At 54.8% G+C, this 25,517-nt stretch overlaps 1 protein-coding gene across 2 annotated transcripts in view; it reads left to right on the forward strand.

Annotated features, from left to right (window-relative positions):
- USP20 (ubiquitin specific peptidase 20) overlaps nucleotides 1-25,517 on the forward strand; it is a 37,617-nt gene that overhangs the window by 3,613 nt on the left and 8,487 nt on the right. For both annotated transcript variants that reach the window (XR_013759430.1, XM_079111704.1), the window contains exons 2-14: nucleotides 2,501-2,577; nucleotides 12,978-13,074; nucleotides 15,191-15,244; nucleotides 16,903-16,965; nucleotides 17,295-17,426; nucleotides 18,858-18,954; nucleotides 19,355-19,424; nucleotides 20,904-21,017; nucleotides 21,820-21,898; nucleotides 23,881-24,328; nucleotides 24,676-24,816; nucleotides 25,081-25,196; nucleotides 25,345-25,517. Coding sequence is in view for 1 of the 2 variants with exons in the window: in XM_079111704.1 (XP_078967830.1) it covers nucleotides 12,994-13,074; nucleotides 15,191-15,244; nucleotides 16,903-16,965; nucleotides 17,295-17,426; nucleotides 18,858-18,954; nucleotides 19,355-19,424; nucleotides 20,904-21,017; nucleotides 21,820-21,898; nucleotides 23,881-24,328; nucleotides 24,676-24,816; nucleotides 25,081-25,196; nucleotides 25,345-25,517 (1,568 nt within the window). In the remaining variant the exon portion in view is untranslated. The remainder of the gene's footprint in view (nucleotides 1-2,500; nucleotides 2,578-12,977; nucleotides 13,075-15,190; nucleotides 15,245-16,902; nucleotides 16,966-17,294; nucleotides 17,427-18,857; nucleotides 18,955-19,354; nucleotides 19,425-20,903; nucleotides 21,018-21,819; nucleotides 21,899-23,880; nucleotides 24,329-24,675; nucleotides 24,817-25,080; nucleotides 25,197-25,344) is intronic.

Consider the following 25,517-nt stretch of genomic DNA (forward strand, 5'->3'; position numbering starts at 1 on the left):
ACGTATGGAAATTGAGCTGAGCAGAGACGCACTCTGTGTCGCTGGGTGAGTTGGGGAGGCTCCTGAGACGTTGCTTGGGCATCTGGAGCTGGGAGGTAGAGACCCTCCCCGTGCAGGCTGGCGGGTCTCTTGGGACATTGCGGGGTGGTTCAGAGCACTGGATCCTGGTTCTGCAGCTCAGTAGCTGCATGACCTCAGCCGGTTCCGCACCTTTAGTGATGGGCCTCACTGCTGCCTCCCGGCACGGTTGTCAGGATCCACCAGGTCACTTGTGGGAGAACAGCTGTTGGTGTCAGATGGGGACTGGGCCATCAGGGCAGGGGCCAGGTGGGTCAGGCTGGGCAGAGCAGGAGTGGGGCTGCTCAGTGTGGAGGAGGCCTGAGGGTCTGCTTCAGTCAGGATGGTAGGCTCTTCCGAAAGAAAGACCGAGCGTCTGGAATTTGGGGAGAAGGGAGAGCGGGAGCAGGAGGGAGAGAAAGGGCACAGTTCCAAGGGGCGGAGGCTGCCGGGTGCAGGGACCCGGCTGTGACTGGCTAGTGTGAGGACCAGGCATCTTGCATGACTGGAGGGCTCAACAGCGCCACCTTCCCGGCCCTGAGGGACTAGCTCCTCCCTGGTAGGAGGAGGGTGTGCCCAGAACCTCTGGGAAAATGATGAGTAAGGGCTCCCGAGGCTGCCAGGGGCGGCAGGCAGCACTGGGCACACCTGCCCCTCCCTGGTGGGAGGGCCAAGTGCCTCCCTTTCATCAGGAGAAGCATCTTGAAAGTCTCAGCCAGAGCCAAGAATGGCGGGCTCTTTGCCAGAGTCTCATCTCCGGCGCTCTCCAGCCCCAAGGGACTAGTGGGTACCAGGGCAAGTTGCAGCCCACCCGCTTCCCAGGGGCCCAGCGGCTCTCAAGGGGGTCTGTACACAGACCTGGTTCTTTGAGCAGCACTGCTGCCTGCCCCTTTAGCCTTTATTAAGTGCCTGCTGTGCACATCCAGTTTATTTGCACAGAGGCACAGGTGGGAGGCCGTGAAGGCAGACAGCCTGCTCCTTCCAGCCCGGTCACTTCCTTACTGTGTGGTCTCAGGCAGGTGAATCGTTCTTTCTCTCTAAGCTGTCCATCAGCTTCCCTGGCCTGAGAGGGAGGTGTTCGAGGAAACGGTACAGGTGAGGCACTGTGCGCATGCCTGGCATCCGGCCCGCCTGCATCCTGGATCGACAACTGGGCTGCTCCTCCCTGCTCCCACCTCAGTGAGAGGAAGGGAATCTTTTAAAGATTTTTTTCTCTCCTTACAGTACTGAGAATTGAACCCAGGGTGTTCTGCCTCTTGGCTATACCTCCCATCCTTTTCTTTTTTTATTCTGAGGCAGGGCTCACTAAGTTCCTGAGTCTGGCCTGGAACTTCCAATCCTCCTGCCTCAGCCTCCTGAGTTCCTGAGATTACAGGCCAGTGCTGGCACGCTGGGCTTTTAAAAATCTTTCCATTTTGAAAAAATGGCAAGCTTACAGAAAAGTTGCAGAAATAATACCATGAACCCCCATTACCCCTTCACCTAGATTCACCGATCACTAACATTTTAGCCTTATTTAGAAGGACTCTGTCTGCATGCTTATTGTCATAATTATTTTTGCTGGTTCTTATAGGAGTAAGCTACAGGCATCATGGCCCTCCATCCTGCATTCCTCAGGGAATCGTCTGAGCATAAGGATGTTATCCTGTATAACCAGAGGGTGATTTTCATCTTCAGAAACTTTTATTATTTTAATTTAATTTAATTTTTGGTACCAGTGATTGAACCCAGAGTCGCTTAACCACTGAACTGCATCCCCCAGCCCTTATTTTTATTTTTTATTTTGAGACAGGGTCTTGCTAAGTTGCTTAGTGCAGTGCTCAGTTACTGAGGCTGGCTTTGAACTCTCGGTTCTCCAGAGCTGCTGGGATTACAGGTGTGTACCACCACTCCTGGCTTTTTTTTTTTTTTCTTTTTTTAATCATAGACCCTTGGTTAATTTATTTGCAGTGCTGGGGATTGAACCCAGGGCCTTGTGCATTGCTAGGCAAGCACTCTACCCCTGAGCCACATCCTCAGAAACTTTTAATGTTGCTACAGAACTGTGATCCCTTCCCAGAGCTGCCATGACCAAGCACCAGAGGCTGGGTGGCCTAAACAGAGGTTTATATTCTCACAGTTCTGGAGGCTGGAAGTCCAGGATCAAGGTGTCGATGGGTTTGGCTTCTTCTGAGGCCTTTCTCCTTGGCCTGGAGATGGCCAACTCACACTGTGCTCATCTGGTCTTCCTCTGTGTGCATGCACCCCTGGTGCCTCTGTGTAGAAAGTTTTTCCTATTTTCATAAGGATAGCAGTCTGATTAGATTAGAGCCTACAGTAAAGATCTCATGAGGTATACCCCCAGCCCTTTTTAATTTTTAGGTACTAGGAATTGAGCCCAGAGGTACTTTATCACTGAGCTACATCCTCATATCTTTTTATTTTTTATTTTTATTTTGGACAGGGTCTTATTAAGTTGCCAAGGCTGGCCTCAAACTTATGATCCTCCTGCCTCAGCCTCCCAAGTCACTGGGATTAGAGGTGAGTGCCACCATGTGCCACATAAAGATCTCATTTTAGGGCTGGGGATATAATTGGTAGAGTGCCTGCCTTGCATGCACAAGGCCCTTGGTTCAATCCCAAGCACCAGAAAAACAAAAACAAAAAACAACAACAACAAAAAAATAGATCTCATTTTAACTTAATGACCTCTTCAAAGACCTGATCTCCAAATGCCATTGCATTCTGGGGTACTGGTGGTCAGAACTTCAGCATATGAGTTTGGGTTGGGGGGTATTCTCAGTCCATAATAAATGCTGTCATCTAATATGTAGTCCATATTCACATTTTCCAATTGTCTTAATACTGTCCTTTTTTAAGTTTTATTTTTAGTCATACACGACAGTCGAATTCATTTTGGCGGAATCTACGTAAAGTGACTTGCTGTGTCAGGTCCCACTTTTGTGGTCATGCATAATGTGGTGTTACCCTGTCACGAATGCAAACACGGCTGGAAAGTCAGGGCCACTTCATTCTGACCAGTGCTGTTCTTTTTGGCATTTGCCCCCTTGATCCACAGAGAGTTTGAGTTTTCTGTCTGGAGCAGTTTCTCAGCCTTTGTTGAGAAAGTGAATTATCCAGGCACAGGAGAGCTGGGGTGCACAGAGGCACTGGGGTAGTTTCGTCAGCTTTGTGTTGCTGTGACCAAAAAACTGACAAGAGCAATTAGAAAAAGAGAAGTTTATTTGGGGTTCCTGCTTTCAGAGATCCCATCTATGGTCAGCTGGCTCCATAGCTGTGGGCTTGAGATAAGGCACATCATCATGGTGGAAGGGTGTGGCAGAGGAAAGCAGCTTGGGACACGGCATCCGGGAAGCAGAGAGAGAGAGCTCTTCACCATGGACAAAACATACACCCCAAAGGCACATCTCCTGCCCCCACATTTCCTCCAGACACACCCTGCCTGCCGACAGTTACTGCTCAGTTAATCTGTAGCCGTGGAGCAATCCACTGATTAGGTTCTGTCTCTTATGATCTAAGCTTTTCACCTCTGAAAATTCTTGCATTGTCTCACGTGAGTTTCTGGGGGAATGCTCACATCTAAACCGTAACATAGAGTCAGAGGTGCTGGCTTCTCAGGAGAAGAAAGCTGTTTGAAGGTTGATTCTAGTCCATGGGGTCACCCTTCCTGGCTTTTTCTCTGATGTCAAAAGCATTAGGAGGTGAGCTTGGATCTTAAAAAGTAGCTCCAAGAATCGGAGTTACCACCCGTCAGTCACCTGCTTCATGTCCAACTTGACCAAGGTCACCACTTTTCTTTGCTGGGCTGGTGGGCCTGCAGAGCCCTGAGTGAAGTCTGCTGGAGAGGGCCCTCTGCGTCACCTTGGGCCCATGACTTCCTACAATCCCAGTGTCCTGATCTAACACGGCCAGCAACACAATTGAGAGTACTGAACACTTTTTGAGTGTTCCTGCCATGCTGATCAACAGCAATCCGAGCCACTCTGAAAGTCTGTGGTCAGAAGTCATTGTGCTAAATGCTTCCTGTGCATTGCCTTACGTCATCTTCTCAGTGATCTAGTTGCTGTAGTTGTCCCCATTTTATGGATAAAGAAATTGAGGATTGAGTGATTTATCTAAAGCCACAAACTTGCAAGTGACAGTGGGGTGCTGGACCCGAGCTGGCCACCTGTGTTACTGCCTTCTGTAACCCCTGTGGTCATGCCCAGAGTTGTGTGTGAGGCAGCTGAGTTGTGGCAAGGGTTCAGGAAGAGGCAGTTGCCCAGTGTGTGTCTGTGGGCAGCCTAGGGTCAGAATCCAGGGTCTGTGTCCCTTTGAGAGCAGGGCCCAGGCGTGACCTGGCCTGGCCTTCAAGGCCCCAGCTCACTGGCCCTGAGGACGTGCTTGGTCCATGTTGGCTGGGTGCTAAGGCAAAGCAAATGGTAACTTTCAGACAACAGAGACCTGTAACTCCTGCAGACGGTGTGCTACTGGATCTTCGGACCCACAGGTGGAACATTAAGCACCCAAAGTTTAGTACTAACACTGGATTTTTGTGTTCACATTAACAAATTTTTAACCATTAATTTTTTAAAAGGTTAGTAAGCTTTAAGCTTTTCATGTTGGGGAGGGGAGACTTTCCATGTTGAGCCCTCATGCGCTGCTGGCAGGTATCCTTATGGGATCTTTCTGGAGGGAAGTGGTTGGTCCTTATCCGGAGCTCTCAGAACGCTTATTTTGACCCTGAAGTTTGTGCCCATTGCTTCACAGAGTCCAGAACACCTGTCCTCTCTGGTCACAAAGCCAAGTTCTCAGGATATAAGACCAAAGGAAAACTTCACTCCACTTTTCGGTTGGGGACCCATAGCTGAGTTTGCCTATTCAGATGCCAGTCTGGGGAGAGACATCAATGGACCAGTCTGCGAGACTGGCCCAAGGGACAGGCTCATAGTGTGTGCGCCTGTGTTCTTCCCTGTAGTTCTCCTCTTTATGACAAATGTCATTAAAGACAAAGGGAAACAAAGACCATCTCTCGGAGGCTAAATATCAATACCAATAGGTGCCCCACCCGCCTCTATACGAGTTGCAAATTCTAAGAATGAATTTTCACAGATTCTTTCTCCTGCAAATCTGAGTTTAGAAGAACAGGGAAAAACCTTCACCTCTCTCTCTCCCAGGCACCAGGTAGAGAGGCAGGAGAGCTGACTTTGTTATGAATTCTTGCCTTTTTCTGCCAGCTTCTGCCAGTTACCAGGATCCATCCACAGGCTCCAGAACCAGTGCATTATACCAGAAATCCTGGCTGTCTTGCCAAAAACTTGTGAGGGAGGACATATAATTTCCTTTTCCTCTTTTTCTTTGCCATCCTGCGAAATAAGGCCAGGGTGCTCTACCATGGAGCCACGGCCCCGCCCTTTCTTATTTTCCTCGAGACAGGGTTTTGCTAAGTCGCCCCTGCTGGCCTGGAACTTGCATTCCTCCTGCCTCAGCCTCCCAGGGATCCTGCCACCACACTTGGCAGGATTGATAATTTTTTCTCAACACTTGTGAGTTCATAACGAACAGTCCCGTGCAGCAAAGGATCGACAAGAAAAGCCAGCTTGTTTATTAACGTGGGCAGGGCACATCACATGGGACAAAAGCCCCATGAAAGGTCACTCGAGCAGGGCTGGACTCTAGCTTATGGAACAGCCTCAACATAGCACACTCACTTTGAGAAGTGACAGGAGAAGGGACAGCGCCCTGTGCTTTCAGAGGTGGGAACCTCGGAAGAGACTGGCATGGAACAGAGTCACGCCCAGGTGGGTCTGCAGACTCCTGTCCTGGTGCTCACTGGGCTGACAGGCTGTGCCCAGTGGTTAGCTTCTGTCCTTCCTGGACCACATGGGAGGGGACTGCTTTACAATTGTATGTCCTGGTTTTAGGCAGATGGGGAGGGCAGTCAGGCACGTCTTGGGGAAGCGTATTCTGGTTTCCTTCAGCCCTGTACGTAGAGCTGGCAGGATGCGGACAGGCCTTTGTGTGGACAGGTGTTTCGTTTCTCCTAAGAGTGGGGGGCTGCAAGCTCGTGACAGGGGTGTGCTTTGTAGGAAGCTGCCACGCCTTCCCAAAGCCTCTGTGCCGTTTTACCTTCTCTTCAGAACTTACGTGGTCTCCAGCCATCCTCAGCAGCACTGCGCAGAGGGTGTCTTCCCAGCTTCATATCCTAGTGGGGAGGTGTTATCCTGTGGTTTTAACTTGAATGTCTCTGAAACTGGGGTTGTTGTGGGGTTTTTGTTTGTTTGTTTGTGTGTTTTAAACAGGGTCTTGCTATGTGGCCTAGGCTGGCCTCAAACTCCTGGGCTCAAGGGATCTTCCTGCCCCAGCCTCCCACGAGGTCGGGAGGACAGGCATGCCCTACCGCACCTGGCTTACTGGCCATTTTAACTGATAAGTAACTGGTAATCATTTTCCCATTTTAAAATTGGGCTGTTTGTTTCAGATACGTGTATATTTTACTTGATGCATAGCTGTAACATCTTGGAGTACAGTGTGCTCTTTCAGCACACACGTGGAGTGTGTGAAGATCAGATCAGTCATTGGCACATCCATTATCCCAGGTGTTTGTTATTCAAAAGCCTACTGGCCGTTTTCAAATAGCATACCACAGGACATCAGAAATGAGTCTTCCTGTCCACCTGTACCCTGCACGTGACCGTCCTCTTCCTGCCTCCACCCCACCCTTCCCAGCCTCTGCTAACCTGTGTTCTACTTTCTACTTTTGCGAAATCAGATTGTTTAGCCTCCACATGTAAGTGAGAACATTTGTGCTTCTGTTTCTTTTGTTGTTGCTGTTGTGGTTTTGTGTCTGTGTGTGGGCAGGAGGGTGCCGGATGGTACCCTGGGCCTCCCGTGCCTGTGAGCGCTCTACCACCGAGCCCTGTCCTCCGCCCAGCGCTTTCTTTCCACGCGCACTTCACACACTGTCCTCTACCTCCACCCACGTTGCCAGGTGAGAGGAGTTCACTCTTTTTCTCTTTCTGTGGCTGGTTACTCCATTGTGTACAGTGCCATGTTTTCGCTATCCATTCATGTGCAGTGGGCACCCAGGTGGGTCGCCGCTTGGCTCTTGTGAATGGTGCTGCAGTCAACACGGGAGTGCAGGTGTCTCTTTGGCGTGCTGTTTTCTTTTTCTGTGGATATATACCCTCTAGTGGAGTTGCTGGATCTTTTTGGGGATAAAAGAGTTCTTTATAGCCAGGCGTGGTGCTGATGCCTGTAATCCTGGTGACGCAGTAGGCTGTAGCAGAAGAGTCACAAGTTTGAGGCCCGCCTGGGCAATTTAAAATAAAAGGAGCTGGAGGTGTAGCTCAGTGGTAGAGCACCTGCCTAGTATGCATGAGGCCCAGGTCCAGCCCAGCCCTGCAAAAACGAAACAAACAAAGCCACTTCATGTATTTTAGAAATAAGCTCATTATCAAATATAAGTATCATCAACCTCTTCCCCCAGGCTGTGGCTTGCCTTTTCATGAACTTACCATCTTTGAAAAGTCTTAACTTTGATGAAGTCCAGTTTATCAGGTTCCCTTTCATCCTGATGCCTTCTGTGCCCTGTGCCTACTTCAGAGTTGCAGACTTTTTCCTGTATTTTTCTCTAGAAGTTTTAGAGTTTTACTTTTTTTAAAGTCTGCTGTGCATTTCTCATTGTTTTGGGTGGGGGGAATCTGGAGATTTAACCCAGAGGCACTGTACCCCTGAGCCGCATCCCCAGCCCTTTTTGTTTTTTATCTGGAGATAGGGTCAAAGTTGCTTGCCTTACTGAATTGCTGAGTTGGTCTTGAACTTGTGATCTTCCTGTCTCAGCTTCCCTAGTTGCTGGGATTATGGGCATGCGCCACTACCCCTGGCTCTCACTGATTTTTATGTATGGAAGAGGTAGAGGTTAAAGTTCATCTCTCCCCACAGGGGTATCATTGTTCCAGTACCATCTGTTGCCAAAGCACATCAGTCCCAACAGGCCATGCGGGTGCAGGCCTGGTTCTAGACTCTGTTCACACACTCATGTCTGTGTTTGTTCGGTGCCGTAGTGTCCTGGTCACTTCAGCTTTGTACGGTCTTGTCTGGCAGTGTGAGTCCCACGACTTTCTTCTTTTCCAAAACTGTTTTGCTGTTGTAGGACTTTTGTGTTTCCGTGTGCATTTTAGAATCTGCTTGTCAGTTTCTGTGAAATGCCTGCCTGAATGTTGATTGGCATTACCTCAAATCTGTAGGTAACTTGGGGAGAGTGGATGTCTCAACAGCACAAGCCTGCTCGCCCATGAGCATGGCGTCTCTCCTTTATCTTGGTCTGACTTCTCAGTCTGGAGGGTTCGACGCCATCGTGTCTGTTAGGGCCGTGGCCACAGCAGCATGTCGTGTCGTGTCCTCGGGTGCCTGTCACGTAGGTTGTGTCTGTCTTCCTGTCAATCAGTAGCAATGCTGCAGAGCAAGCCTGTGTCTTCATGTGCGCCTGGTTTACCTTCCTCTGACCTGGAGCCAGGTTCCCTTGTCTTCTCTGCCGTTGGCCTTGTGTAAGCTGTTGGATTGGCGCCGCTGGCTGTGCAGCCTGTGCTGTGCGCTTGCTCTCGGGAGGCCCAGCAGTGTGGATCCTTGATGGGTGTCGCAGTGGGCCAGGCTTGTGCTGTACAGTTTTGAACTGAGAATTTTCTTTTTAGTTGTTGATGAACCTTTATTTTATTCATTTATTTATAAGCAGTGCTGAGATCGAACCCTGTGTCTCACACGTACAGCCCCAGCCCGTGAACTGAGAATGGTTTTAAAGGGTTAGGAGAAAAAAAAAAAGATAATGAATTGACAAAGGTTAATCTGGCACATGGAACCTCAGCTGTCCGCTATCTGGTCCTTTGAGTGTTTGCTGAGCCCTGCTGTGGGGCAGGCTTTGCGTTGGACACGTCTGATCACCAGGCACTCACTGCCTGGGCCACTGACCTGGCTGAGCTCCTTTGTAGCTGATTCGGCTCAGCCCTGTCTTCTCGTCTGTGGAAGTCCCCTAGGGTCGTTAGTCAGACGGCTTTTTCTCTCTGAAGGTGCCGGAACGCCAGTCTGATTGCTCCTGTGAATCAGAAGTGGGTCCTATTCCCCTCCTCCTGGTTTGGGCATCAGGACGATCCCCTGGCTCCCGCCTGCCCTGGCCGTGCAGCTGAAGAGAGGGGGCATGTACAAAGACACTAAAAAATCACCCTGTGCTTAAAATAGCTGAGGACCAGTGCCGACCCAGGGCACGTGGCCTCAGTAGAAAAGATTAAAACAAGGAACCTGCTTCCAGCGAGGTTTGGAATTTAGAACCTTGAACCCTGTGTTGTCATGTGACTGTTTTAAATGTCACCTTCTAACTGCCTCTCCCTCTGTGAACTGCCCACACCTGCAAAACTGCGGCCCCCCAGGAAGGCAGCAGTGCTGATGTGCGATGAGCCCTGTGCCGGGGCCTGGGCTTGCTGAAGACTCGGGGCTCCGGTTCGGAGCCGCACAGAGTTCTTGAAAGGCTCAGAGGATGACCTGAGGGACCCAGTGGCACGTGTGGAAGTGGCTAGGCCCTCCCGTCCAGGGGGCTGACAGGCTGTGGCAGCCCAGTGGCAGCAGAAGGAGCAGCCTGAGAGGGTCTCCTCTCCGGGGGTCACAGAGGTAATGCAGTGCCTAGTGAAGGGTCCACACCCACCCCAGCACCGCCCAGCTTAGCAGTGTCCTGGGGGCGTTTTTCCTGTCCCTGTGGATGGACTGGGTGCGTCTAGCCTGTGGACATCCCCAGCACCTGCCCCTTCTAGGGTGCATTCCCAACTATTTCTATTCTCCAGTTGGTGCCAGGAGTTGTTCTGGAATAAGAGAACTGTGCAGCCGGGTTGGCCCCAGTTCCTTGCAAGAGGCCCTTGCTGCAGACCACCACAGCCTGTCCCATCAGCTGTGGGCAGAGAAGCCGAGTGCCGGCAGCCCCCGCAGGCACACCGCCCAGACAGGGACCAGGGAGGAAGCTGGATCTCTTTTTTTTGATAAAGTAATGGAATTGCACTTATGGGTCATTTTTTCCAAGTCCCCATCTCTTAGAAAATGTGCAGATAGAATGTGATTTCATGTGTGCCTGACGTTTGTAAGAAGTGGAAGAAAGACGAGGCGGGGGAAGTGGACGGGCGTGAGCTGGTGCTCCGTGATGCTGGGCACCTGGGAGTGCGTGCGCGGCTACACCTGCTTTTGTGGACTTACATTTCCTGCAGGTGAAGAGGGCGCAGGAGGGTGGGGCTGCAGGCCCCTGGCTGACGTGGGCTCAGCTTGTGCTCCCCTGTGCCCATCCGCAAGGCCCTAGTCCTCCTTGCGGGGAGCAGCAGAGCCTGTGGCAGTGCCTGGGGCTGGCTCCAATCAGCTCAGCGCCCCACAATCTGGCTGGGGACCTGGGCCCGTCTGCCCTGGCTGGCCACTGGGAGTGGGCAGTGGCCTCAGGAGGGGCCTGGTGCCCACCCTCTCTGCCTTGGTGCCTCCTGGCTCTGCTCACACGTGGGGTTGGTTTGGGCCTGTTGACAGTAGCGCAGGGCTGGAGTCCGCAGTGGGCTGCTGAGTGACTTTGCAGACACTCTGGACACACTGGGGGGCTGGAGCACCATCGTTGTCTAGTTTGAAATGTCTTGTTTTGAAATCGACAGATTAATAGAAGTCGTGAGAATGCACCTAGAGGTCCCCAGGGCACCACATCTTCATCCTCATCTTCCTCCTGGCCCCAGTGTGACGCTGGGGGATGCCGTGTAGCCCAGCTTGCCCAGGTCTCACAGGCGCTGCAGACCCCGTGGGGTGTGAACGTGTGTCGAGCACACGCATGGGTCTGCGCATCCACCATGCTCTCACACCGCTGGTTCTTCACCGCCAAGGTGCTCCCTCTAGCCAAGCTCTGATTTTTAAGAATTTATTCCGATTAGTTGTACATGAGAGTAGTGTTATTTTGACATATACGTATATGGAGTGTGACTTCCCCTTCTTCTGTTTGTACGTGATGTGGAATCACACTGGCCGTGTACTCATATATGAATATAGCAAAGTTATGTCCAGTATCTTCTGCTGTCTTTCCTATTCCCATCCCCCCTCCCTTCCCCTCATTCCCCTTTGACTAATCCAAAATACTTCTATTCTCTAAACCCACCTCCCATTGAGAATCAGCACCCACATATCAGGCAAAACAATTTAGCCTTTCGTTTTTGTTTTTAAATTTTTTTAGTTGTGTACCTTTATTTTATTCATTTACTTATATGCAGTGCTGAGAATCAAACTCAGTGTGAGGCAAGTGCTCTATCACGGAGCCACAACCCCAGCCCTCCTAACCTTTGTTTTTAGGGATTGGCTTATTTCACTTAGCATGGTGGTCTCCAATTCCATCCATTTACCTGCAGATGCTATAATTTCATTCTTCTTTCTGTCTGAGTAATATTCCATCGTGTATATGTACCACATTTTCTTTATCCATTCAACTGTGGAAGGGCACCTGGGTTGGTTCCATAGCTAGCTACTGTGAATTGAGCTGCTGTAAATGATGTGGCTGTGTCACTGTAGTATGAAGCATTAATTTTGCAAACCAAAATAATTTTTTTTTTTTGTCTGATTTAAGAGAGAAAGAGGGGGCTGGGAGATAGCTCAGTCGGTAGAGTGCTTGCCTTGTAAGCACAAGGCCCTGGGTTCGATCCCCAGCACCCTCTCCCCCGAGGGGGGAAAAAAAAAAAAGAGAGAGAGAGAAATGGTATGTAGAAGAATTGGGCCAGGCACAGTGGTACATACCCATCATCCCCACTACTTGGGAGGCTGAGGCAGGAGGATCACAAATACCAGCCGCAACTTAGTGAGACTGTCACAAAATGAAGTAAAAAGGGCTGGCCTGTAGTTTAGAGGTCGAGCACTCCTGGGTTTGATCCCCAGACTGCAAGAAAGAAAAAGAAAAGGAAATGGAAAAGGGGGAAAAAACAAAGTTGATCTAAAAAGAAAAGGAAGCAGATAATGGGGAGTAGCGGCCACACCTGTGGTCCAGCGACTCAGGAGGCTGAGGCCGAAGGGTCTCGAGTTAAGAGCAACCTGGGTGACTTGGCAAGACCCCGTCTCAAAATAAGATAAAACAGGGCGGGTGTAGCTTATTGAGGGCACTAACCAGTGCATGTGAGGCCCTGGGAGGGACCCCAGTGCCGCTGCGTAAGTGGGCAGGTACCCACGTATTCCTAAGGCGACAGGAGTGTGGGGAGGGGCCTGGCCCTGCCTCAGGGACTCGTCTTGTTTTATACTCGGTATTTTCTTAGGTCACTTAAACAAAAGCAACAAAGCTGTTTGCCCGTTGCTTGAAACCTGCCCAGACACACTGTTCCAAGGTTGTGCGAGCACTCTTCACCTGGTTCCTAGGTGGCTGCTGCCTTGTGCTCTGCTTGTCCCCCTGTTCCCTGGACACTCTCCAGAGGCAGCCGGTCACCTGCCTCCCTGGTTCCTGCTGATAATGCAGCCATAGGAGAAGGGCTGCAGGGCCTGGGCCTCCCACGGGCTCTCAGGACCACCAGGCCCCGGTCAGCGTCTGGTCCTTGTCCTCTGGAGACACAGCCTTCCCCCGCCAGCCCTCTTGGTGAGTGGCCTCCTGCTGAGGAAGCAGTCCCAGCTTCTGTCCTCAGTGTGTAGCTCTGAGCACCGGCAGGACCGCCTCCTGCCCAGGATTCCCAGCTTCCCGCCCGCATCAGGCTCTGCTGGTCTCCCCGAGTCGTCCTGGCCACCTCTGGGGCAGCTCCAGCTTCTCAGACGAGAAGCGAGGCTCGGAGAGGCTGAGGGCTTCCCTGGGTCACCGGCTGGTGTGTGGCAGAGCCGGACTCAAAGCCAGTCAGGTGCTTCACATCTAGGCTGCCCTGCCTCCCACCAGCAGAGGCTGCCATTGACCGGGGATGGCCTGTGTCTTTTTGCAGGTGAGCCCAGGCCAGAATGGGGGACCCCAGGGACCTCTGCCCTCACCTGGACTCCATAGGGGAGGTGACCAAAGAGGACTTGCTGCTCAAATCTAAGGTAAAGGGGCAGACCTTACAGCCAGCGCTGGCACCCTGGGCCACTGTGCTGAAACAGGCAGCGCTGTCTGCCCTGGGCGCTCTGCCTCTGTGCAGATGGGAAGGCTGGCGTCTTCCAGGGCCGGGGCCGACGCCATTAAGTAAGCCTGAACCAGGCCATTAGCTGTTGGGGCCGAGCAAGCCTCTGCAAGGCCAGGACTGAGTGCTGCTCAGCTTCATTTTGCTTCTGTGGTGTGGGGAGGAGCCTCAGGCCCAGAACTCCTGAGTGGAAGACAGGCTGCTTCTGAGTGGGAGGATGCGCTGCAATTGTCTTTTTGTTATTGAATTAAAATATTTTGAAAAATAATGCTGTTACATGGTCAAGAATGGAATAGCAGGAGAAGGTACATGTCAGGAAGTCCCCACCCCACCCAGGCCCCTAGGTAACACCTGCCTTGGTGTTGTACCTTTTCAGTTTCTTATGCAAATACTCCATTCTGCCCTATCTTGCAAAAAAGAAGGCAGACTGTGGTCCCTTTGTGTGAAGTGCCTCAGGCACAGAGCAGCCCCTCTGGAGCTCTTCGACCTTGTTCTAGAGAGGCCCTGTCCTCCTCGCAGTGCTTCCTTGTGGACACGGTGACTGCCCCTCTCGGGGGATGGCTGCACTGTGGCCTCAGAATGTCGCTGTGGCGTGGCAGAGCTGTGTGGGCAGATTCCCGGCATGTGCTGGGGCTCTTTCCAGCTCTGCCTCTCCGCACGGTGGCCTTTGGCCTGAGCAGGGCTGTGGGGCCCGGTGCAGGGAATTTCTTCAGCGTCTGCAGCTGCTTCCAAAGTGAGTTTGCATCTGGTGGTGTCGGCCAGGGCAGTGAGACTCCAGTGCAGATCTGTGCACTGTCGCTGGGTTTCTTTCCAAGTTCCACCAAGGAAAGAGCAGAGCAACCGAGAGGGTGTCCCCTCGGAGGCAGGGGTCAGGGCAGACAGCAGAGAGGAGGAGATGGCCAGGCCTGGGGGTGGGACCTGGGAAGGCCTGGCCTGGGCCTTCCAGAAGTCTGTTGGTGTCCTGGAGTGCAAGACTCGGCTTATCTTCAGCACCTCCCCGACCGTCCAGGAAGTTCTGGGCACACCCAGCTGTTCTGCAGCACTCAGGACCTGAGCAGGCAGTGCACAGTAAGGGAAGGGAAGCGCTGCTGTCCGGGAGCCTCCCCTGCCTGAGGCGTCAGGAAACGGCGCTGCCATCTTCAGATGGACAGGGACAGAGAGACTGCCCTGCTTAGGGGAGGCGGGCTGGGCTCCGTCCGGTGCACGTGTATCTGAAGACAGGCACAGCAGCATTTATCAGGCACCTTCGTGGAGGAGGACGCTGGTGGCCGCCTGATAGCCGTCCCTGAGGGACTGGGCAAGGAGGGCCTGGTGTCACAACTGCCAAGAACGAGGTGTGGTCTCCACGCACAGACCACAGCAGGCGCCAGGACCGCTTACGGAGAGAGGTGTTCTGTATGACCTTAACTTCCGCCAAAAGTGCCCCCAGGTCTATGCCTACATGTTTGTATGCGAAGGATGAACAGAGGGACGGACTCAGTTATTCCAGCACGTGTGTGCCTCGCCCCTCATGCAGCACACGTGTGTGAGATGAGCTGTCACACCAAGCAGGCAGATGCCTGAACAGAAATCACCTGGGAGGTGAGGGCGGATTGTGCAATCAGATCTCGTGAGAGAGGCGCAGGCTCGGAAAGGCCGCTGCTGCTTTGGCTCTGCCAGACTGAACGGTGATCTTCAGTGAGAGGGAGCAGGCCTTACTGGTCTCGGCTCCATTTTCCTCACTTGAACCCACTGAGGGTCCTGGACGCAGCCTGGACAGAAGTTCCTGTGGAGGCCTGGAGCCCAAATGGCCACCGTGGAGGAACCAGGCTTTCTTCGTTGGGTGTTGGATGACTCCTGCTCTGGGGCCCAGGCTCCTTGGCTTCACCATCTGACCTTGCTCTTTGCAGGGGCATGAGCCTCTCAGCCCCGGTTTCTCATCCACGAAGAGGGGGTCTTGGTGGTATCTGCAGCTCAGACCAGTGGAGATGGCAGGGTAACCCGGCTCTGCCCCCAGGGTGGCTCTCTCTCACTCTTCTCTCTCACCTCCACTCACACAGGGAACCTGCCAGTCGTGTGGTGTTGCTGGGCCCAACCTGTGGGCCTGTCTTCAGGTAAGGGATCCTCACAGCCCTTGGGGTGTGGGTTCAGTCCAGATTCTGCTGGCAGTGCCAGCCCTTGGGCAGGCTGCTCTGGCTGCTGTCAAGAGTAACGAGAGGAAAGAGCAGGTTGGAGAAGACGCCAGGCTGAGGTTCCTCCTCCACCCACAGCGGAGCTCTGCTGATGTGTGCAGTCCGCATGGGTGCCTGGGCTGGGCCTGCCCTTGCCCACATGGAAAGTAGGGACTGTCTCACCCACAGCCGTGCCCACAAATGGCCTTCAGGTAGAACCTGACAAGACAGCTGCCCCTGACTGGCTTGGCATGGGCACAGCCCAGATAGCATGCAGGAAAATCGGTGGTGTTGTGTTGTGATCGTTGCTCATCACACTAAGTGGGTTCGTCTAACAGAGCAGTTTCCTCTGGGTGGTGGGATTACAAGTGATTTCCATTTTTTTCTACATGGCTTTGTAACATTTTGCAAATTTTCTCTAGTATATATTACATTTTATAATCATAGATTTTGTAATCAAGTAAAAAAAAAATTTCCTAAAGTTTCTTAAAATCCATAAGTAGAAGCAAAAAGGACAGTAGCACTGGGGCTCAAGACACAGTCCTTGCCGGAGATACGAGGTCCCAGTGGGTTTCTGGCCTCTTCTATTAGGGCCTTCACTTAGCATGATGTAGACTGCAGGACAGCATCTGGACACCCAGGGGACAGCAAGAAGGGTGAGATGTGGCCCTGCCTCCGGGGAACCCAAGGTCCTCCAGACAGACAGTCGGAAGTTTACGTGGGAAGTGGTGCCTTTTGGCCATGACTTCGTGAACTCAGCTTAAAGCCATTTCCCAGAACATTTCTCCAGCCTGTGGGGGATATAATTCAGTTGTTAGAGTACTTGCTTTGCATGCACAAGGCCCTGGGTTCAATTCCCGGCACTACCAAAAAACCCAAAACAAAACAAAACAAAAACCAGAGTTCAGCCTGTGCATTGCTGACCCTCGATGGAAGTGACACCAGGCCCTCACAGGGAGGGGCAGGTACACCTGGCCATTGACTGCCAGCTCCGTAGTGGAGATACCTGAGCTGAGCCTGGGAAATGGGCAGATCTTGGAGAGGAGAACACAGGGCTAAAGGCACCTTGAGACGTGGCGTCAGCATGCCCCAGCCACCTTCCGCCTGTGCTTTGGTTTTTGGTGATGGGGATTACACCTACCACTGAGCTACACCCCCAGCCTTTTTTATTTTTGAGACAGGGTCTCACTAAATTGCCCCGGTCAGTCTTGAACTTATGACCCTCCTGCCTCCTCCTCTTAGGTAGTTGAGATTACAGGCCTGCACCACTGTGCCTGGTAGGAAGTGTGTTCTGGTAGGACAGGGTGTGGGCCCCAAGCAGCTGGACTCCAGCTCTGACCCTGCCTGGACTTCTTGCAAGAGAGCACCAGGCCAGAGCCCCTGCCCTCTCACTAGGAACACAAGTCACTGTTCATGGTGGCTGTCCCGCCCCTTTTGAGCTGCAGGTGGATAGACCTGTACTCCTTTGGGCAGCAGCACCTCAGTTGCTTGTGGTGCCTGTGGGGTACAGCTGGGCCACCCTGGCTTGGGGGGAGCAAGGGGCTCCTGTGTTGACACCATCCTCTGCTGGTCCCAATCCACGTTTACCTCCTCCCTCCCAGGTTGCCTGCCCCTACGTTGGCTGTGGAGAGTCCTTTGCTGACCACAGCACCATTCACGCGCAGGTAGGTGTGGTGGCCAGAGCGCAGGCCATGCAGTCAGGCAGCCTGCCACTCCATCTGCCTGCTCCAGGCTTCAGTGGCTAGGGCTGTGAAGTGGGGACAGTCATAGGGAGCCACAGAGAAACAGGAGAGAGGGAGGGCAGGAGGAAGCGCTGCACAGGCGCCTGACCTGCAGACGGTCCTTGGGTTCCTGATTGGAGGGCGGGCAAAACCTGCTCTCAGCCTCCGACCCCAGTGACCTCTTCTGAGGCCAAAGAGCGAGGCGGCTCTGGCACAGCTTGCCCACCTGTTAGGCCAGGTCTCCTGGGCCTTATTTTGGACCTCACCTCCAGGCTAAGAAGCACAACCTGACGGTGAACTTGACCACGTTCCGGGTGTGGTGCTACGCCTGCGAGCGGGAGGTGTTCCTGGAGCAGCGGCTGGCGGCCCACCCTCCCGGCTCCCCGCCTAAGTTCTCTGAGCAGGTGAGCCGGGTCGCCTTGGTGCTCTGACAATGTCGGGTGGGGGCCAGTCGTCTGTGGAGAGTGCTCAGTGGGTTCCAGCCCTGGAGTGCTCCTGGCCAGCGAGCTCTCGGGTGTCTGAGGAGCTTGTGTTGACAACGCTCACCGAGCCCCCCATGTGTCAAGGCCCTCCTGTGTCTGAAGGCCGCCTGGGGCTTGAGGGTGCAGAGTGGCCTAGAGCAGGGTCCCCTCAGGAGCCCAGCCGCCTTGGGGTGGCCCCAAGGACCTCCCAGGCCTTATGGGGGGGCTTGACAAGGTCACAGATGGTCCCTGACTGTCCCAGACCTGAAGCATATCCTGAGGGGTCACAAGTGGTCACTGCAGCGTGCTCATCTGTGGGAAACACAGGGAGGTGGCCTGGGTGCCATGGCAGCCAGAGAGTAGTCCCTGCAAGCAGCCAGGCCCCGGGCAACCTCCAGAGTGGCCAGGGAGCCAGCTGTGTCACAACAGTGGACTGGAGTCAACACCCAGGGGAGGCCAGGCCGCTCGTATCTCCTCCTCATTTAGACGGTCACATGATAGGTGCTTGATGAGCGTTTATTGAATATACTTTTTTTTTTTTTTTTTTTTTTTTGGCGGTACTGGGGATTGAACCCAGGGCCTTGTGCTTGCGAGGCAAACACTCTACCAACTGAGCTATCTCCCCAGCCCTGAATGTGCTTTTTTTATAAAAAATATTTTTTAGTTGTTGATTGTACTTTATTTAATTTATTTATTTCTATGTGGTGTTGGGAATCAAACCCAGTGCCTCGAACGTACAGGGCAAGTGCTCTATCACTGAGCCACAACCCCAGCCCCTATCGGATACACTTTTAAACACAGGAAGTATTTATGGATTTTTTAAATAAAGGCTATAAAGCAGTATATACAGCCAGGCATAAGGGTCCACTGCTGAGGCAAGAGGATGGCAGGTTCAAGGCCAGCCTCAGCAACTTAATTAGACCCTGTCTCAAAATAAAAAATGGAAAAGGTCTGCAGCTCAGTGGTAGAGCACCCCTGGGCTCTATCCCCAGTGCCTCAAACAAAAGATGAAAACAAAAATACACCAATAAAGCAGCACCCAGCTCGCAGTGAGTGTGTGAGCAGCTTGCAGTCTGCATGTTAGAGTCATCAGCTCCTCTCACGGAAGTTTTTCTGTATGTTCCTGTTTTTCCCCAGATGTATTAGAAATAAAATTATTCATTATTGCAAACAGAAGATACAAGTCAGTGACCCTGTGCTCACGTTAGGCTGCTGATGACCTCTCTTCCAGGGTGTCCCCTGCTCTGATGGGCCGACTTGGTCCACTCTGCTGTGGGGCTGAGGTCCGGGCCGGCCCTGAGGAGGCAGGTGGCCCCCTCCCCCGCCCTTCTCCCCACCAGCCCCATTTTTCTTCTATTTGGGTCTTGAACACAGGACTCTCCGCCACCCTCTCACCCCCTGAAAGCTGTCCCTATTGCTGTGGCTGACGAAGGAGAGTCTGAGTCAGAGGACGATGACCTGAAACCTCGAGGTATCGGCCACAGAACAAGGGGAGCTGGGGGCTGGGAGCGCTAGGGTCAGGGGGAGGGACAGCCACAGCAGCTTCCCTGGGAGGGTAGCCTGCCCAGCTGAGGTCCTAGAGGCCTGGTGTCCTCCCTCAGCTGTGTGGCCTTGGGCAGGTGGCTCTTCTGCAGGTGGCCACGTGGCCTGTGTGGGCGGGAGTGGCCAGGTAGGCAGCATGGCTTAGGAGCCCGTTTACCTCACGCGTTCAGGCCTGTGGAGTTACGGGACCGAGCCGCAGGGACTTAGGCAGGCTCTCTGGAGGGCACTTCCCGCCATCCTCAGCGGGTCCTGGGTGGAGAGCCTCTGGGCAGCCTCGCAAGGCCTCTCTGGACTGGGCTCTGACCCCGCCCCGGGTGTTTGTCCCCCAGGCCTCACGGGCATGAAGAACCTCGGGAACTCCTGCTACATGAACGCCGCCCTTCAGGCCCTGTCCAACTGGTAGGTGGTCCCCTCCTCCCAGGGCTGGCCGCGCCCGGCCTGGCAAAGCTGCTGGCCTGAACGCGTGGCCTTTGACCCGCAGTCCTTCCTAGTCCTTCCTGTCGGAGCGCCCCCTGCAGAGCTGAGCAGATGTGTGTGAGGCTGCTTGCCAGGGTTTTCTGCTGGGCACCATCAGGAGGCCCACCTGGGGCTGGGACATGTCTCAGGGGAGAGTCCTTGGTGTGCACAAGGGCCTGGGTTCCGCCCCAGCTCCCTATCAAAAAAAAATTTAAAAAGCCCCTTTGCAAGGGGTATAAATTGGGTAGCCCAGTCTTATAGGAAATGCAGGAAGAAATGGCATATGACAGCATTCCTGCAACAGGAAAGGGTGCAGAATGTGTAAGTGGGAAAGTGGGGTTACCAGGCTTTGTGGTAACAGGTGTGGGTCTGTTTCAGGGGAGATCTTTCCTTGGAGGGTAGGCTGTCAATTCCACCTGGCTGGGGGTGTCGCCCATGCCTGGCACAGGATTTCCCACTGGGAAGGGACTCAGTATCTATAGGTGAAAGAGGGAACAGATATGTGTATGTAGAAAAATCTGGAAAGAAAAACCCCCAAATGCTCAGAGTAGCTGTCCACCGGTGACCAGATGGTCAATTGTTATAGTTTGCTTACTGTATTTTCTAATTTTTAAAATAGCAAATGTATGTTGTACAATCAGGTAACTTTTGAAAGAATGAACCAAAGGAAGGGGGGAGGCGCCTCCAGGCCTGGGAGGTTGTGCAGATGGGCAGGCAGGGAAAGGGCGTCCTCGGCTCATTCCATGCAGCTCGTGCCCCTGGCCTCAGGCCCTTCAGCAGAAGTCGCATCTGACCCAGGAGACAGGGCTGTGTTCCTGTCCCAGGGTAACAAGTGACATGCTTGATGGCTTCACCACCACCAACCTACTGCCCCAGTTTCAGAGGCCAGAAGCCCAGGACCAAGGTGCTGACTGGTCTGGTTTCTTCAGGCCTCTCCCTGACTGGCAGCTGCTGTCTCCTCCAGGTCCTCACATGGCCTCTCCTGTGTGCACACGGGCCCTGAGCCTGGTTTTCCTCCTACCAGGACACCAGTCTAACCAGATTGGGGCTTGCCTAACAGCCCCGTTCTAACATCGCTCCTCTTTAAAGTAATCCCAGAGACTCAGGAGGCTGAGGCAGAAGGATCACAAGGTCGAGGCCAGTCTGGGAAACTCAGTGAGGTCCCTGAGTTCAACCTTAAGTACTAGGGGGGAAAAAAGGGCCCTGTAGCTGTGTAAAGTCATGCTCTGAGGTTCTAGGAGTTAGGACTTTAATGAGCTGGTGGGGGGCTACAGTCTAGTCCTTATGGGGTCCTTCTGATCATCTGCAGGCATTTCTGGATGTGGGAGCTCTGTCCCTTGGGGCGTTTGCTCTCTGCCCAGCTCCTCCTAGATGATCTCGTTCCCTCTTCTCCTCTGACCTGGTTCATACTCCCTTCCCCAGCCCTCCGCTGACCCAGTTCTTCCTGGAATGTGGCGGCCTGGTGCGCACCGACAAGAAGCCAGCCCTGTGCAAGAGTTACCAGAAGCTGGTCTCTGAGGTCTGGCACAAGAAACGGTGAGAGACTGAGCCCCTGACCTGGGCAGGTACACGGGGACTAGATTTCTGTCAGTTGTCTTGATTGGGCACGTCCTTTGGATTTGGTCCTGGGTTGAGCACTTGCCTTACATGACCCATGGGATGCTCACAGCAGGTTGCACGTAGCCCTGTTTTACCAGTGGGGACACGAGGTGCTGAGATCTTTTGCTCACAGTCACGGGGCTTGTGAAAGACAGAACTGAGGTTGAGGGTGGCAGTGAACCCAGATGGCAGCACTTCACAGATGTCTGTGCCCGGCAGGGTATGGCTCTTAAAATTAGAAAAAACATTCTAGATGTTTCACAGTAAAAAACCACGTTGACTGGGCGTGGCGGTGCACACCTGTAATCCTAGCACATTGGAGGCTGAGGCAGGAAGATCACAAGTTCAAAGCCAGCCTCAGAAGATTAGCAAGGCACTAAGCAACTCAGCAAGACCCTGACTAGACAAAATAACAGGGCTGGGGATGTGGCTCAGTGATTTAGCACTCCTGGGTTCAATCCCTAGTACCAAAAAAAAAAAAAAAAAAAAAAAAACCAGATTGGCTCATCTGGGCAGGAGGGGAATGGTACTCCCCAGCCCAGAGCTCCTTGCCTGTCGAGGCAGCAGCCAGACTCTTGGTTCATTCCTGACTGCAGAGCTGCACACACCCCTGTGGTGTCCCCCATACCAGGCCAGGTGCCTGTGCCTGTAGGCCATCCTAGATTCACTAGTCACCTGCATCTCAGCACCAGTAACTTGAAGCTGGCAACTTGGACTCATGGGTTTGGTCTTCCCACAGACCAAGCTATGTGGTCCCCACCAGCCTGTCCCATGGGATCAAGTTGGTTAACCCGATGTTCCGAGGCTATGCCCAGCAGGTAAGCCACTGAGCTGCCCGAGGCACACCCAGCATCTTCTCATTAGCCAGAGTGGACCCAGCACAGTGCCGCAAGGGGCCTGAATGGGCAGGCCCTGGACCGCACACGCTGCGTAAGCCCTTCCTGCCGGGACGTGGGGCCTCCCAGCTGCCTTTTGGTGCTTAGCCGCACTCTACAGAGAGGCTGAGGCTCAGGGGCCTTGTCACTAGTCCTGGAGCGTAGCCAATGTGCAGTGGAGGGGACTTTGAGCCAGGGCAGCTTGGCTGCGGTGTGCTGCCAGCCCTGCACTCAGCAGCACAGACTTCAGGTGGAGAGTCACTTGTATTAAAGATCTCGATTATGATTCTTTAAATCTAGAGAACTCCTTTGAAACCAGCTGTATCTTTTCCTGTTTTGTAAAACCACGAGGCCTAGTGCAGGGGTCACAGCTCAGTAGAGCCTGCCCAGGATGCACGCCACCCTGGGCTTGACCCCTGGCACGTGCATGCGCACTCACACACTGTGGGACCAAGACAGGCAGCCACAGGTGGGCCTCAGCCTTGCGCTAAGCCGGCGAGTCCCAGCTCCAGGTCCCCAGGGCTTCTCAGCCAGGCCTGTCTGCATCTCCTGGGTGCTGCGTGAGCGTGGGGCCCTTGGGTGGAGCAGAGGCCTCCCGGGTGCAACGCTCTCCCCGCAACATGCCTGCCAGGCATCCCAGGCCAGGGCTGCTGGCTCTATCTCTGCTCACGCCCTGGGAGGAGCCCACGCTGCCTTGACAGCGCCCTGCCTAGGGAGGGAGCATCCTCGGCCGTCACCTGCACTGCCCACCCGGAAGGGGGCACTGTCACCTGGGGGAGGTTCCGCACCTCAGCAGGGAAGGGACTAGGGGCCCTGTGGAGCCCATCCCTCACGGCACTGGCCTCCCTGGCGAGGCTCCTTGCTGTCCCTCAGCCCTGGGTGAGGGAGCCGTCGGGGCAGCTCTGTGCTGCGTGGCCGCCGCCTGCACCCGACCACAGCCGCCCTCCCTGGGTCTCCTGAGTCTGACATGCTGTGCAGCTGTGGGCCTCTCGTGGCTGAGGGACACTCTCATGCTTCCACTTGAGAATTTGTCGAAGAACATATGATATTTGTATTGAAAGGAAGGACCAGAAGGCATGTGGTGACTGAGGACCTGTTTTTCCCAAGGACCTTTCAGTGTCCCAGGCCCCTGTGTACTCCCTGTACACACAGGCTGGTGGTGGACTCTCTGGTCCTGCTGAGGGGAAGCCATCCTGGGGCCTCCATTCTTGGGCTGGGGGCTTGGCTGGCTTCTTTGGCTCTGCTGCACTACCCTCCCTGCCTTGTGTGGGCCCGGACGGGTCAGGGACTATCAATGCTAGAACTGGACATGGGACCCAGGGCCTCCTCCAGTGCCCTCAGCTGTCCAGGCGGGTCATACTCGCCCCCCAGGAACCCCTCAGACCCCCTCCTGTGAGCGCAGCTCCCTGGCTCCCTGCTGCCTGGTGACCTGGCAAGGGGAGGTACAGGCACATGGGCCTGGCAGGACGGGGACATCAGGAGAACCAAGGATGGGTGGAGCACGCAGGCAGCGGGCCTGCCGGGTGGCGCTCCTCCTGCGGGGCTCTGCAAGCCTGCCCTTCAGTGTCCTGCCCTTCTCTACCCTGGGGCTCCCCACCTGCCCACACTGGCCTCTCATTAGGGAACAGGTGACTTCAGTGGGAGATACTGTGCTGCAGGTGTGGCATGCACCTGGCTTTGCCTGGCACTTGGTAGCTGTGAGACCTGGGAGGTCCCACCCTCTCTGAATCGCGTGTCCTGCTCAGTAGGCTGGAGATGAGGACAGAACCGCCCTGGAGGCCCCCCGAGGGCCGGAGAAGCTGGTCTGCCCGGGTCCTGCCAGGACCCGCTAGCAGCAGCTGGCATCCTTGTGGGCAGAGGCGGTGGGCAGGTGCGGCTGGTTCCTCCCATCCCGGGGAGGCTGTTGACAGAGCCCCTGGTTCCAGGACACCCAGGAGTTCTTGCGCTGCCTGATGGACCAGCTGCATGAGGAGCTCAAGGAGCCCGCGGTGGCCGCCATGGCGCTGCTCACAGAGGCTCGGGACTCAGACTCGAGCGACACAGACGAGAAGCGGGAGGGCGACCGGAGCCCCTCAGAGGACGAGTTCCTGTCCTGTGACTCGAGCAGTGACCGGGGTGAGGGCGACGGGCAGGGGCGCGGCGGGGGCGGCTCACAGGCCGAAACAGAGCTGCTGATCCCGGAAGAGACCGGCCGCGCCATCTCCGAGAAGGAGCGCATGAAGGACCGCAAGCTCTCCTGGGGCCAGCAGCGCACCAACTCAGAGCAGCTGGACGAGGATGCAGACGTGGACACCGCCATGGCCGCCCTTGATGAGCAGCCCACCGAGGCCCAGCCACCATCGCCGCGGTCCACCAGCCCCTGCCGGACCCCAGGTATCGGTGAGCCTGGAGCACTCTGGCCTGCGGGGGTCACAGCCCCTTTGCCCAGTAGCCACTGTGTGCCAAGCCCAGCGCACAGCAGCCCACCTGGATCCTGGCCCCAGGTAGACACGGGTGAGACGCAGCCTCAGCACCCAGGCCTCTCACCAGCAGCTGGATCCATGAGGGCCCCTGGGAACCAGAAGGGCAGTCCGTGCCCTGTGTTTGGTGGGGTCGCGGGGGCGCAGGGTAGGTGGGATGGTGGGCAGGGGCCTGGTCCTGATGGGGTGCTGGCAGGGCCTTTCCTGGCCCGAGGAGCCTGCGTGGCTCCCTGGCTGGTACCATCCCTCCTCTGCCCCCAGAGCCGGACAATGATGCCCACATCCGCAGCTCCTCTCGCCCCTGCAGCCCGGTCCACCACCATGAGGGCCACGCCAAGCTGTCCAGCAGCCCTCCCCGCGCGAGCCCCATGAGGATGGGGCCATCGTACACGCTCAAGAAAGGTTCGGGGCCAGCAGGGGCAGTGAGCTCGGGCTGGGCGTGGACAAGGCACACGTGGCTGCCGGGGCTGAGTGCCCCTCACGTGGGCACACCCAGGGGATGTGGGCAGGGAGCCCCGCTTCCCAGATGGTGGCCTGCGGTGCCTGAGCTGGATCACACGCCCATCACCTACCTGACCCCACATCCTGGCAACGGGAGGCACAGTGTCTGCACCTTGCCCCAGCCCGTCACGGGAGGCCGGGCCTAGTCCTGTGCTGTGCCCCCAGCCCAGGCCCCGAGCACGGGCAGCCGGAGGCGGAAGGAGCAGCACTACCGCAGCGTCATCTCAGACATCTTTGATGGCTCCATCCTCAGCCTCGTGCAGTGCCTCACCTGTGACCGGGTGGGTGCCCGGGCTGGGAGGGCCGTCCCGCGGACGCCTGCCTTTCTCTAGGGGAGGGCCTGGCTATGGGCTTCTGGGGCCAGGGCCTGGAGCAGGCTTGGGGTCCAGGGCTGCCAGAAGGTGGGCGCCAGGCTGACCCTCCCCACAGGTGTCGACCACGGTGGAGACCTTCCAGGACCTGTCACTGCCCATCCCTGGCAAGGAGGACCTGGCCAAGCTGCACTCGGCTATCTACCAGAGCGCACCGGCTAAACCAGGTGCCTGTGGGGACAGCTATGCCACCCAGGGCTGGCTGGCCTTCATCGTGGAGTACATCCGGCG

The sequence above is a fragment of the Sciurus vulgaris genome, assembly GCF_902686455.1.
Source record: "Sciurus vulgaris genome assembly, chromosome: 15".
In the NCBI taxonomy this organism is placed as follows: domain Eukaryota; kingdom Metazoa; phylum Chordata; class Mammalia; order Rodentia; family Sciuridae; genus Sciurus; species Sciurus vulgaris.